The sequence below is a fragment of the Asterias rubens genome, chromosome 17, assembly GCF_902459465.1.
Source record: "Asterias rubens chromosome 17, eAstRub1.3, whole genome shotgun sequence".
In the NCBI taxonomy this organism is placed as follows: domain Eukaryota; kingdom Metazoa; phylum Echinodermata; class Asteroidea; order Forcipulatida; family Asteriidae; genus Asterias; species Asterias rubens.
In genome coordinates this window covers 1,569,660-1,582,155 of record NC_047078.1, presented here as the reverse complement: position 1 = coordinate 1,582,155, position 12,496 = coordinate 1,569,660, and the positions used below count along the sequence as shown (strand labels likewise).

General features: G+C 37.6%; 1 protein-coding gene across 1 annotated transcript; it reads left to right on the top strand.

Annotated features, from left to right (window-relative positions):
• The first annotated feature begins 3,537 nt into the window (after positions 1-3,537).
• On the top strand, positions 3,538-6,618 carry LOC117301557 (UDP-D-xylose:L-fucose alpha-1,3-D-xylosyltransferase 3-like). The gene is made up of 3 exons (XM_033785586.1): positions 3,538-3,874; positions 4,647-4,725; positions 5,447-6,618. The coding sequence occupies exons 1-3, from the start codon at positions 3,845-3,847 to the stop codon at positions 6,256-6,258; spliced, it is 921 nt and encodes a 306-aa protein (XP_033641477.1). The 5' UTR covers positions 3,538-3,844; the 3' UTR covers positions 6,259-6,618.
• Positions 6,619-12,496: the final 5,878 nt, after the last annotated feature.

Below are 12,496 nucleotides of genomic sequence, written 5' to 3'. Positions count from 1 at the left end.
CGACCAAGTGTCATAGGGAAGACTGACCCCTGGAGATTAAGTTCCATGTGTGAAGATAACATCGGATTAAGGAGGAGTATTAAAAAGGGCGCTATAAGACTAAATTACTTAGTTCGCCCATGGTTCGCCGTATCGGAGACGGGATCTCCGGGGTGGGGGTGGGTGACACCAGGGTCACATCGGCCCAAGATTGTATATGCTTTACATGGTGCCGAGCTGCGGAATTGTACCACGTACTTTTTCTTTGAAATAAGCGCACATTTCTGAACTGAGTGACTTTGGCTGCGGCTGTAGCTGCGACTGTGGCTGTTGTTATGTGTTAAGCCTTTTGTCGAGGCTTCGTGGCACGGACATTTTCAATAGAGCCGCAAGGGAGAGACCAAGCTCGCAAGTGGTCTGCCGTTCCAGTCGCTCCGCTGTATACAAAGCTGTCGAAGCCACGAAGGCGAACGTTGACCTGCCCCTAAACTTGATCGATCATAGATATAGACAAGAATCGGCCGTGTGGACATACGGGGGTTCGAGCATGGGGGAGACTACCATGGCCTATCTCCCATGTTCATTTTATGTAGGTTGCCGTCAGGCACGTGACTTGAACTTGATTAAAGTCCCAGCCGCGCGTTCTCGCGCGAGAGGTCTCTACCATCCAATAGTATACAAATATTGAGATGCTCAGAGTGGAATGGGAGGAATATTATCGCAAGGCAAAATTTGGACTGTTCCATTTCACGAGGGGAAGTCCAATACCGAGCGATAATATTCCTTCCATTCCACGAATTAAAGCCACTCAATATTTGTTTTATATAACTGACATATAGATCATTGTCATTTGATGCATTTTAAAAGTATATCATTATGAAAAATCGCACAAATTACTGACAACCAAAAATCATATAGCGCCGCGTAGCGGCAACAATGCACAAATCGGATCACAACCTTTTGCACAGGTGCTCCTTTGTTTTAGCTCAAAAACATTGGGAACAAGGATGATCCTAACTGTTGAATTGGAAATGCTATTCCCCATGGGTGAATAGGTCTTTTTGATCACCGGTGTGGATGGGAGTAATAGTGAATGTCACATGGAGTAAGTTCCACATCAAATGACAAGGATCTGTATGTCAGTTATATACAAAAGAAAAACTAGATCGGCCGTGCGGACATACGCGGGTTCGAGTATGGGGACCACCATGGCCTTTCTCCCATATTCATTTCAGGCACGTGACTTTGGACTTGATTAAAGTCCCAGCCGCGCATTCTCGCGCGAGAGGTCCCTACCATCCCACATATAAAGTTATTATTCTATATATATGTACCATCGACGCCAACAAAGTGCAGTGCGCACTCACCGTCAAAATGATCGAGGCGCGGCACAGAGGCTGGGGATGCCCGGCACCCTTAAAGGAACACGTTGACTTGGATCCGTCGAGTTGGTCTATAAAAAGCGTTTGTAAACGTTATAAAATGCATATGGGTAAACAAGTGTTGTAAAAGTAGAATACAACGATCCACACAAACATGCCGCGAAATTGCACGATTTTCCTTTAACCTCGTCGATTATCACGGTCGGCCATTTATGGGAGTCAAATTTTTGACCCACATAAATGGCCGACCGTGTTAGTTCGCAGAGTAAAAGGAAAACCACGCAATTTCGAGGCAAATTAGTGTGGATCATAGTATTCTACTTTTAAAAGATCTTTCTATCCATATGCATTTTATAATAAACGGTTACAAACGCTTTTTATAGACCAACTCGTCTGATCCAAGGCAACGTGTTCCTTTAAGTTTCTCAGTGACGTTAGGCGGTGGAACAGAAATTAAATGATTTTCACGGGATTTGGACTTGAGACGAGTATAACCTGCATCCTGCCTCTGGACCGATTTCACAAAGTAATTAAATGTATCGCAACACCAAACTTTTATTGTTACCAAAGTGATTTGTGTTGTCACATCACACTTTACTTTGCAACTACGATGGATTTGCAGGGATCAATCATAGAGGAATCTTGTTTGTAGACTGGTTCTTCGTGACAACCGACCCTGATCTATCATTGTGGAGTTGAAATGCACGCAAAGAAATGGTGCGCGTAGCTATACTGCAAGCGGTCACCGATATGGCACATAGCTGCAGAAGTCACACGAGACATGTCATAGAAATATGGCGCGGACAAGACTTCTCATAAACAATTTTGACGTCACGGGTAATGGTTTTGTTTTCGTGATGGCGCCCTATACCTAAAAACAAGTGGCTGTGTTACAGTTCAAGAAAGATGGGGGACTTAACCTAAACACGTCTAAAACGAAAGTTAATCTCTCATAATTATGTAGTCAATTTAGTCAAAGATAAACTGGTCAGCAATATTCACTAGAGGGCGCCCTGCAAAGGCCTGATCAGCCATCATTATAGTTGATAGGCGTTTGGCATAGCGATGATTTGCACCCTGGCTTTAGCGATGGTTAAAGAGCATCAACATTAAAATTTGCCATGTTCTATATAGTCAAACAGGCAGTCCGTGCAATTTCGAGACATGTGTGTGGATCATATAAGCTACATTTAAAACATCTTCCTAACCATAATGCATTTCATAACAAACGGCTTCAAACGCTTTTCGTGGAACAACTCGCCCTTTCCAAGGCAACGTGTTCCTATAACCACTACTGATGATGTCACGCTTTGTATACAATATATATAAATATTTTTAAACTATAGCCCAATTTAATTAATTTTGATTGAATTGTTTTAATGAAAATGAAATAATAAAAAGTGTAATAAATCCTCAGAAAAAGTGTGTGTAGTTAATTTTTTTAATAGATTGTGTGGATAATTACTTAATTTACCAAATTGTTCGTGGTACATGCAGTAATGTGTTAACTTTCAAAATAATTGTAGATTCACAAAGCGCCCTCTGTTGATTTGTTAAAACTCTTTTGTAAATTCACAAGCGCATGTTGGTTCATAATTATTACAAACGAAATTTGTAGATTCACAAAGTCTCTTCATTACCACACAAATACTTACAAAGAATGTTTGTGAGAATACAAGAACTTTTTTTTAATTCACGTAAAGGCTCACAGAGAATATATGTAAGAACACAAACCGTGAAACACGTTTGGTTAATTCACAGAAATAGTTTACAAAGAATAACTGTAAGAACACAAAGCAGAGCTTTGTTGGCATACACAAATGCTTACAGAGAACGGTCTGTACGTAAACACAGCATTTGTAATAACAATTGACATAAGATTCTCTGTAAATGTACAGGGAAATTTTTAACAGTGCAGAACTTGAATTCGATACTCTAAACCACTCGGCCATAACACTCTTCATGCAGTATACCTTTGACATTTACGTTTTATTTTTGCTAACGGTTTATTAAGTCACACATGCAAGGCATTGCTAAGGGGCATACTCATAAATCACAATAACAATACATCGTCGTCTGCAATTTTTTTGTATTTATTATTAGTTGGTAAACCTGTCTACGTGGTAAACGAAGGGACGGCAAGGAAGTACCTGCCCGACCAAATATAGCACTTTCTGACGAGTCTGACTAACTATAATACCCACGCATTGTCAAAGTGGTTGGCTTTTTTGCTGTTTGCTTTCTGCCTCCCTCTTTCTAAATTTTCGTCTCCACTTGGCTGCTTGTGTTGTACACATCTAAAGCGGTTGTTGTATTAAATGCCAGTCTTCTGCAAAGACTCTACTGGACCGAAACGTCAGGCTTTTAAGTATGTTCAGGGGGTTAGTGCTGCGGAGATGTTTTGTTAGCTACGGAAATTAAAACCGTTTGTCTAGTTTGAGGAGCTATATTCTTTTGGATAATACTTAACCTGAGGATACCAGATGTGTTGGAAGGCGGTTCACTCACTGGCGGTATGTACCTATGAATGAATAAATAACTAGAAAATAAAAATAAAATGTTCGTGTTTATTGTGATTTTCATGTTGAACTATGACTTTTTGGGCATGGTACAATCACAACGACCAATTTTGCAACATGGCGGATTTCAGAATCGTTGAAACGAAAACGGAAAGAAATGGAATGGTTGATTTTTTGTTTGTTAGAGGTATTATACATGATTGGTAGAGCTGAAACATAGTCACAGACAGTGTTCATGTTTTAAATGAACAACCATGTGAAAGATTTGTTAAAAATGCGAAAATGTGACTTTTATTCGTTAATAGTGTGAGTCATGATAAAAAAAGTGAAAATCAATGCACAATCCGTAGCATGTACACACAAAAATGTTCAGATAACTTTCCGTATCACGCCACCACCACATTTTCACTCATTTTACAAAATGGGATATCTCATTGAGGTAAATTAGATACTATATTATATCATATCGAATGAACAAATGATGGTGTGATACGGAAACTTTTTTTCCAATTAATGTTCACCTACTCCTGGGGCTGAAACAGGGTTATCCCTTCACAGTCCATATACGGATGTATGCAATGGGGTTCAGTCATACCAAACAGGCTCCTATAGTGATCACTATAGGAGCCTTAGCAGGTAGCTCTACCAATTTGTACATGTCTACGTGCCATTGTCAAGGGCGCAAGTGTCATGACCGGGATTCGAACCCACACTCTGGCGGCTGCTAGTTATCCTTGCTTGCTATCCTTATTTGGTTTCCCATTAGGTTGGTACAGTGAGAAAGTCGCGCCACTCCACGTTGCTGAAATTGTTATTCACACTCGTTGTTGTCATTTCCACGATCGGTAAGTCAGTCAAAATTTTGTTTCTTCATTTTCATCATTTATTTCGTTCAATTTAGTAATTGGAAATTGTTGGAAACTTCTAAGTTCTTGCTTGGGTTGAAGCATATAAATTACCCTAACTATCTTAATGTCAAGTCAAACTTTAAATTATTATTTATAAATTTTTGTCTACTGGTTATTTGTCCGGAAATGCTATTTTTTTTATTCAATGCTTATAATTAAAAAAATGTATTACTAGTACGAATGTTTTTTATTTAGGGGTTGAACAACAACAATTTGACAAAAGTAGGACTACAACCAACGACCCCGGATTAAAGTGCCAGTGCTCAACCAACAGAGCTATTTTTGTTGGTTGTCTCCTTATTATGACAACATTTTTGTTCGCTGGTGATTTTTTATTTTATATAATAAATATTCTCGCACATTCTGTAAATTGACCATGCGTTTTTGTATTGTATGTTGGTTGTATTCTTATTTTAAAGTGTACGTTACAGTGTATTTTTCTAAGTTAATTTTCTTTTGATGTATTCTTATTATACGGACGTTACAGTGTCCGTTTTGTAAGTTAGTTAACTGTTTGTTGTGTTTTTGTATTTTACAGTGTACGTTACAGTCCACGTTTTTAAAGTTAATTTGCTTTGTTGTGTTTTTATTTTACAGTGAACGTTCAGTGTCTTTTTTTGTTTAGCTAATTCGTTATGTTGTGTTCTTTATTTGACAGTGTACGTTACAGTTTGGTCAAACTTTGCCCTCAACCTAAACACAGTAGTTGTGGAGATACCATTCGGCCGCGATGATGTATCAAACAGATCGAACGTAAGCGCGATAGTCCTCACCACCACAAATGCAGGTTTTCTCGACTTAACAGAAAACATGTTGGAGAGTATAAGGCGAACGGGTTCACGTCCAAACATAACCGTAATCGCCGAAGACGAAAAGTCATTTCAGACTTTATCAATGCGAGCCAAAACCCAACCTGGTCTTCGCGTGCAGAAGACCAACTCTGGAGTCACGACTTCGGACAAACTTATGGTTAATACTGCCATCTACAACAGACTGGTGAATAAGCGCCCTTCTTATCTTCTCTCATTACTAGAGAAAGGAAACCACGTTCTATTTGTTGATGTGGACACATACTGGTTCCACGACCCGCTGAAAAACCTTAAATGGGACTTCGATTTTGCGCTTCACAACGAGTTCACTCCACCAACTTATGGTTTCTGCGATGGATTTGTCTTCTACCGGCCAACGGAAAACACCATACGATTCGTTAAGGAATGGGTTTACTTATTGGCGACCACAGACAAGGAAACACCCGACCAGACAGTTATGAATCGCTTGATACTTAGTAAGAAGTTCCCCTTAAAGATTGGTGTCCTCCTTGCGAGCCAGTTTCCGGACGGATTCAAGTACTTCAAGACAAAAGGATGGAGGAATAAGAATAACAATACGATTGCAGTCCATCTTAGCTATCTCTACGGACACCAGGAGAAGTTAGAGCATCTTAAGAACCAAAGTTTGTGGTTATTGTGATGACTCTATGCAATGTTCATTTATTTTATTTTATTTTATTTTTATATTTGTTTGGGGGAGTGTTGTTTGTTTGTTTGTTGTTTTCTTGTTTGTTTGTTTTTTAATTTCCATTCATAAAACAGATAATTTTAATTCATGATAGACAAGGAAGTACAAGTTACAGTATACATGTCGTATCATTTTTAATAAGAAAACATTATAAGACATCGGTATGAATGGGGGTGAGCTAGAGAAGGATACGGCCTTCTGTAGAGGAGCACCCAAGACTGTTGTCATTACAAACAAAGGATAGCAGTTAAGAAAAAACAAAATATTTCAGTTCAATTCAATTAATCTTTACTATATCAAAAAAGGGTAATTCAAAAGCTCACATATAAAAACAGTAAAAACCTTCAGTTGCAAAAATCACAATCTTTCAAGCACAGACAATAACAAAGTTAAACTAAAAATAAATATTGACTAGCTGCGCTGTGGGTAAAATTAAGCTACCACAATCATTGCTTAAATTGCGTTAATACAAATATTATCACATGAGAATACACATAGGCCTACAGACAGTAACTTATTTTTTGGTCTTTTTCCCACTCAAAATGCTGGGACCACAAAAGTATAGGTGAAGAATGTTTAGGTTGGGTGATGTTAGTTAAATTTGACCTTCGCCAAATTTATATAATTATATAATTATTGTTGCGAGTCCCCCGAATTATGCATGAGCAATTCCATTTGCATGTTCATTGTTTCGCCACCGAAAACAACCTTGGAACGAGTGCTTTACGCGGAGTTTATGGCTTTTTGTCTAGAAACAACCACAAGCTACAGCTTGGTGACGGCATTCATAAAACAACAATGCCCAATTATGCCCAGCTGCCGCCATTAGTTTTATCCTTCGGACTTCCTTCTCAGTTTGTATGGTTTAATGGTGGACGCAATACTATGAAAGTATCAAACCCCTTTATGGGAGCACTTTAGCAAGAGTCCCTTGCTATTTGTAGCATGGTTGTAAAACAAATAATAATAATAAGGTTCCTGGTTTGAAAGGACACAAATTACTTCTTCTTTCCTTGCTAAATTAAAGGCAGTGGACACTATTGGTAATTACTCAAAATAATTATCAGCATAAAACCTCACTTGGTAACGAGTAATGGGGAGAGGTTGATAGTAGAAAACATTGTGAGAAACGGCTCCCTCTGAAGTGACGTAGTTTTTGAGAAAGAAGTAAGTTTCCACGAACTTGATTTCGAGACCTCAGATTTAGAATTTGAAGTCTCGAAATCAAGCATCTGAAAGCACACAACTTCGTGTGACAAGGGCGTTTTTTCTTCATTATTATCTCGCAACTTTGACGACCAATTGAGCTAAAATTTTCACAGGTTTGTTATTTTATGCATATGTTGAGATACACCAACTGTGAAGATTGGTCTTTGACAATTACCAATAGTGTCCATGGTCTTTAAGCAAGGGACCCCAATTACATTGATATTTTGTACCACCTTTGATATGTTTGTGAATGTCTGCTATGTTTTATGCCATTCTCGAGATATGGTGAACACCATACGATGATACAATAGGTTTGGGTTAAATATACACCCAAAAACACAACAATGCCCTCCTATATGCCAACTGTAAACCATCAACAAAGCTATTTGATCGTTTTATGATCGTTGACTTCTCTGCTATGCCATTTGGAAATATTATGGTTAAACACTATACGATGACACAATAGGTTTGGGTTAAGTGTGTCTGCATACACACCCAAACACAACAGTGCACTTCTATAATAATTGTCAACCATGTCTCAAAATGGTTAATTGTATTGGAAATGTTTTGACTGCCTGTTGTGAATGTCTACTATGTTGGGTTAAATTTGTCTGTATACACAGGTGCCATTCTATCATACAGGCTATTTAAAGGCAGTGGACACTATTGGTTATTGTCAAAGACTAGCCTTCACATTTGGTGTATCTCAACATATGCATAAAATAACAAACATGTGAAAATTTGAGCTCAATCGGTCATCGAAGTTGCGAGATAATAATGAAAGAAAAATAACCCTTCTCACACGAAGTTGTGTGCGTTTAGAAGGTTGATTTCGAGACCTCAAGTTCTAAACTTGAGGTCTCGAAATCAAATTCGTGGAAAATTACATCTTTCTCGGAAACTATGGCACTTCAGGGGAGCCGTTTCTCACAGTGTTTTATACTATCAACCTCTTTCCATTACTTGTACACCAAGTGAGGAGACTTGTCTTTGAGAATTACCTATAGTGTCCAGTGTCTTTAACTGTATCATGATCTTGTTATCTTATATGCCATTTGGAGATTATGGTTTGACACTATACTTTGTATGCAATCTAATTTAAAACTAGCTATTTTTTTAGCGACTGAAAGTCCGTTTTGTAATGTATGCAACTGATATCAATTACAACTGTATATATTAACATATTTTATGACGAAGGTATTAATGGTGGAATAGTAATGACTATATGAAAAATGTCAATTTTCTAATATGAAAAGTTGTACCGCCTATATTATATGAATTATTACAGTATTTATTGGTGGCATCTGTATCAAATCTTAAAGGCACTGGACACTATTGGTAAAAGTAGTTAAAGTAACTGTTAGCACAAAAACTTACTTAGTGATGAGCAAGGGGAGCTATTGATAGTATAAAACATTGCTAGAAGTGGCTCCCTCTTAAGTAACGTAGTTTTTAAGAAAGAAATAATTTCTCAGAAAGAAATAATTTCTCACTCAAGCAGTTTTAACAAATTGAGGTCTGAAGCAATTTATTGCCATCTGAGGGCAAACAAACGTGTTTTTTTTTTTTTTTTTTTTTTTTTTTACTTTCCACACATGGAGTACACTGTTCGAAACGTCGAGACCAAACCGGCTCTTTTCAGAACCACCACTCCTTCAAAAGAGATTTTTTACCCATGGTTGTACCCGCAAGTTTACTATTCATATTTATATTTGTAGTTGCTCTTAAGGGTGTGTTTTCTTTCATTATTCTCTTGGAACTTCATTGATCAACATTTTGTACATGTACACATTTATAAACAAAAAAGTGGAAATTAAATAAACAGGAAAAAAAATTAATGGTCTTCAGCAAATCAAAAATAAAGTTCGGAAAATACAATTATACCGTAGGTGTACAACGCCATGAGTTTGAACGAAGGGTTTATATGACTGGTGAATTTATGACTTCAAATTGTCGATTTTTTAGCAAAGGTGTCTCAAATGAGAACTATGAAATCATTTTGATATTTTCTCATAGCTTGATGTTATACTTGTTGAATATTTTGATAAATTGATCATTCGTTTAACTACGATGACCCGAATGACTTCAAATGTTTATTTCGTAATAACTCACAGTCGAATTCCCTGTCAATTTCAAACACTTTTTGCTATTAACTGAATTCCGAATAAATACTTAAATCAACACAAAATATAAAGCAGTGTTGTGTATATATAGTTTGTTGTATTGAAATTGGATCTTTTGCTTAGATTTTTGCTGCTTAAAGGCAGTGGACACTATTGGTAATTACTCAAAACAATTATTAGCATAAAACCTTACTTGGTATCGAGTAATAGAGAGATGGTAGTATAAAACATTGTGAGAAATGGCTCCCTCTGAAGTGGGGGAGTAGTTTTCGAGAAAGAAGTAATTTTCCACGAATTTGATTTCGAGACCTCAAGTTTAGAATTTGAGGTATCGAAATCAAGCATCTAAAAGCCCACAACTCTGTGTGACAAGGTGTTTTTTCTTTCATTATTATCTCGCAAGTTCGATGACCGATTGAGCTCAAATTGTCACAGGTTTGTTATTTTATGCATATGTTGAGATACACTAACTGTGAAGACTCGTCTTTGACAATTACCAATAGTGTCCAGTGTCTTTGATTAAAACACGAATGAAACATAACTATGTCTATCTTCTCTAGTTATATACGGTTGTACAATTATATTGTGGAATATATTATGTCTTGTAATACAAAATTGTCGTTTTACTCTTTACGAAAATGTTTAATGTTTACAAGAAAATGCTGGGGGTTGGTTCTGCAGTGGGCGCTTAATGAATCTAGGTATTTTTTTAATTATTAATCACATCATTTTTATTGTGTTCCCTTCTATCTCCTGAAGACAACTGGGTGTTCCAATCGAAACGTTAAGTTCGTTACACGTGCTAAGTTGCTCTTTCAAAGCATTATATAGTGCCCTGAGTTTCAATGTGTAACTGCAATTCTAAATTGCAAGCCTTAATGGGTTTGGGGTTTTTTACGACCCAAAACACCATGTCCACATACTTACATTTTACTATACACGGTTTGACGCTAATCCTCTAAAATATTACTTGCGGAGGTGCTGCAGAAATCTGAGAAATTTGTAAAACAATGTCCGGAAATAATTTACGCAACCCTCATGAAAAACATTGCTATGAGTTTTTCACTGGCTTTCTCAAAAACTTAACGACAAATGAAGCTAAAACTTCTGCAGTTAAATTATATCACGTACATCTACATTCACAGTGAGTTGGGATTAATGGCATGTCCAAAAACTTGTACAAAAGGTATACAATCCCTTTAGTGCGTGTATGTATTATTTTATACGGTCTACAACTGATGCTATATGGGGATCAAAGCACTGTGTCTAAAATGGAGGTGAAAACTATCTCCACCATCAAAATAACAAAGGACAACAACTTAACACAAAAAAACATGCTCCCTTCCGAAATGTTCGTAGTTTATATTGTTTGGTCCCGTACCAATGCCATTGAATTTCCATCTAACCCATAGTTCCGGATAGTTGACGTTGTAAAGCCGAAATATTTTCTATTTTCCAGAATAATTTATAGTTTCGGTTGAAATCTCTACTTGTGGCTGGTGTGGGCGGGTAGAGGTTGTTCACGTGTCCTACATTAAATTGGACAATGCTCTGGTGGTAGTGATGGAGCGACGGGCGGGAAGGAAAAGCTCTTTGTGGTTTCCGGAGCGCAATAATTGTGTGACAAACAAAGTCTGTGCTATGGACCGGTTGTGTTTGCTGCCGCCAGCATCTCAAAAATCTTTCATTGAAAGGTCTACTATGGGCGTATTCGATTACCTTCCCTGGGTCGACCCAGGTCTACCTCCGGTAAGTTCGAATAGCTTTGACGTCATTCCAGGGGCTCACCCGGGTCAGCCCCAAGTGCCCTGCTTGAGGAGTGGGTGACTGATCATTCGATTAGCTCTCATTCGATCACCCGAGTGACAACCGCGGGGTAGACCCAGGGAAGCTAATCGAGGTTTAGCCTGAACATCTGACGCCACACTTACACTCAGAAAAAGAATGGTAAAAAAAAGTTATGTTAAATGTGTTAAGTGAAAAAATACTTAACATAAGTAAAAATTAATGAAAAATTTAAACAAAATGTTTGTGTAAATAAAAAACTACTCAAATAGTTAGTAAAACTAATAGTTTACATAACTTAGCAACTTTAAACACATATTATGCAAATTTTACTGAACTGGTTGTAAAAGTTTACATGGTGTTTAGTAAACCACGATATTTTACTCAAGTATTGTGCAAAATACGCAGCGTGTGACTTGTCTGCTGGGGTCGCGCTCTGCAGTACCACAGTGTAACCACACACAACGTAACGAAATGGATCTCATGAAAAAAAAAACCTTCTTGAGTGGAACTTCCCTCATTTAGTTGAGACGTTTGAAGGTAAGTACTATAACATATTTCTGTATTGATGTTATTATCTGTAGTGATAGACTATACACGACTCGTTAGCACGAGTTAGCACAGATAAAGGGACAGTTGAACGTCATATTTTGACTGACAACACTTTTGAACAGTGACTTGAATATCACAAATACATACGTAGGTCTGATCAATGGTCCCCGTATTGTGCACATAGTACACGTACAGCATGCATCGTTGAAGACCATTGTACACATGTACATCGCCACTGTGTTAAAGCACCACCACTGCATACAGCCACGGTGCATCAGGCCAATGATTGGGCTAACTTTAATCTCTCATTTGTTCAGAAGAACAATCAAATAACTTTTCAACATTTTGTCTTTACAAAATACTGACAAATGATACAACTGACTTAAAATGCAAATTCTGGGAGAGGGGAATCGCACAAACACATCTACCCTTTGTTTATTTTAACCTGTTAAAGGAATTATTCAAGAAATCTCACCCCCCCCCCCACACAAAAAAAAAGGACGAAAGAAAAAGAACAAAAA

Bases quoted from the DNA above. Each gene is read 5' to 3' on its own strand.
- LOC117301557 (XM_033785586.1), top strand. From the start codon at position 3,845: ATGTGTTGGAAGGCGGTTCACTCACTGGCG. The intron at 3,875-4,646 runs GTATGTACCTAT...GTTTCCCATTAG, and splicing joins AGGCGGTTCACTCACTGGCG to GTTGGTACAGTGAGAAAGTC. The intron at 4,726-5,446 runs GTAAGTCAGTCA...TTTATTTGACAG, and splicing joins TGTTGTCATTTCCACGATCG to TGTACGTTACAGTTTGGTCA.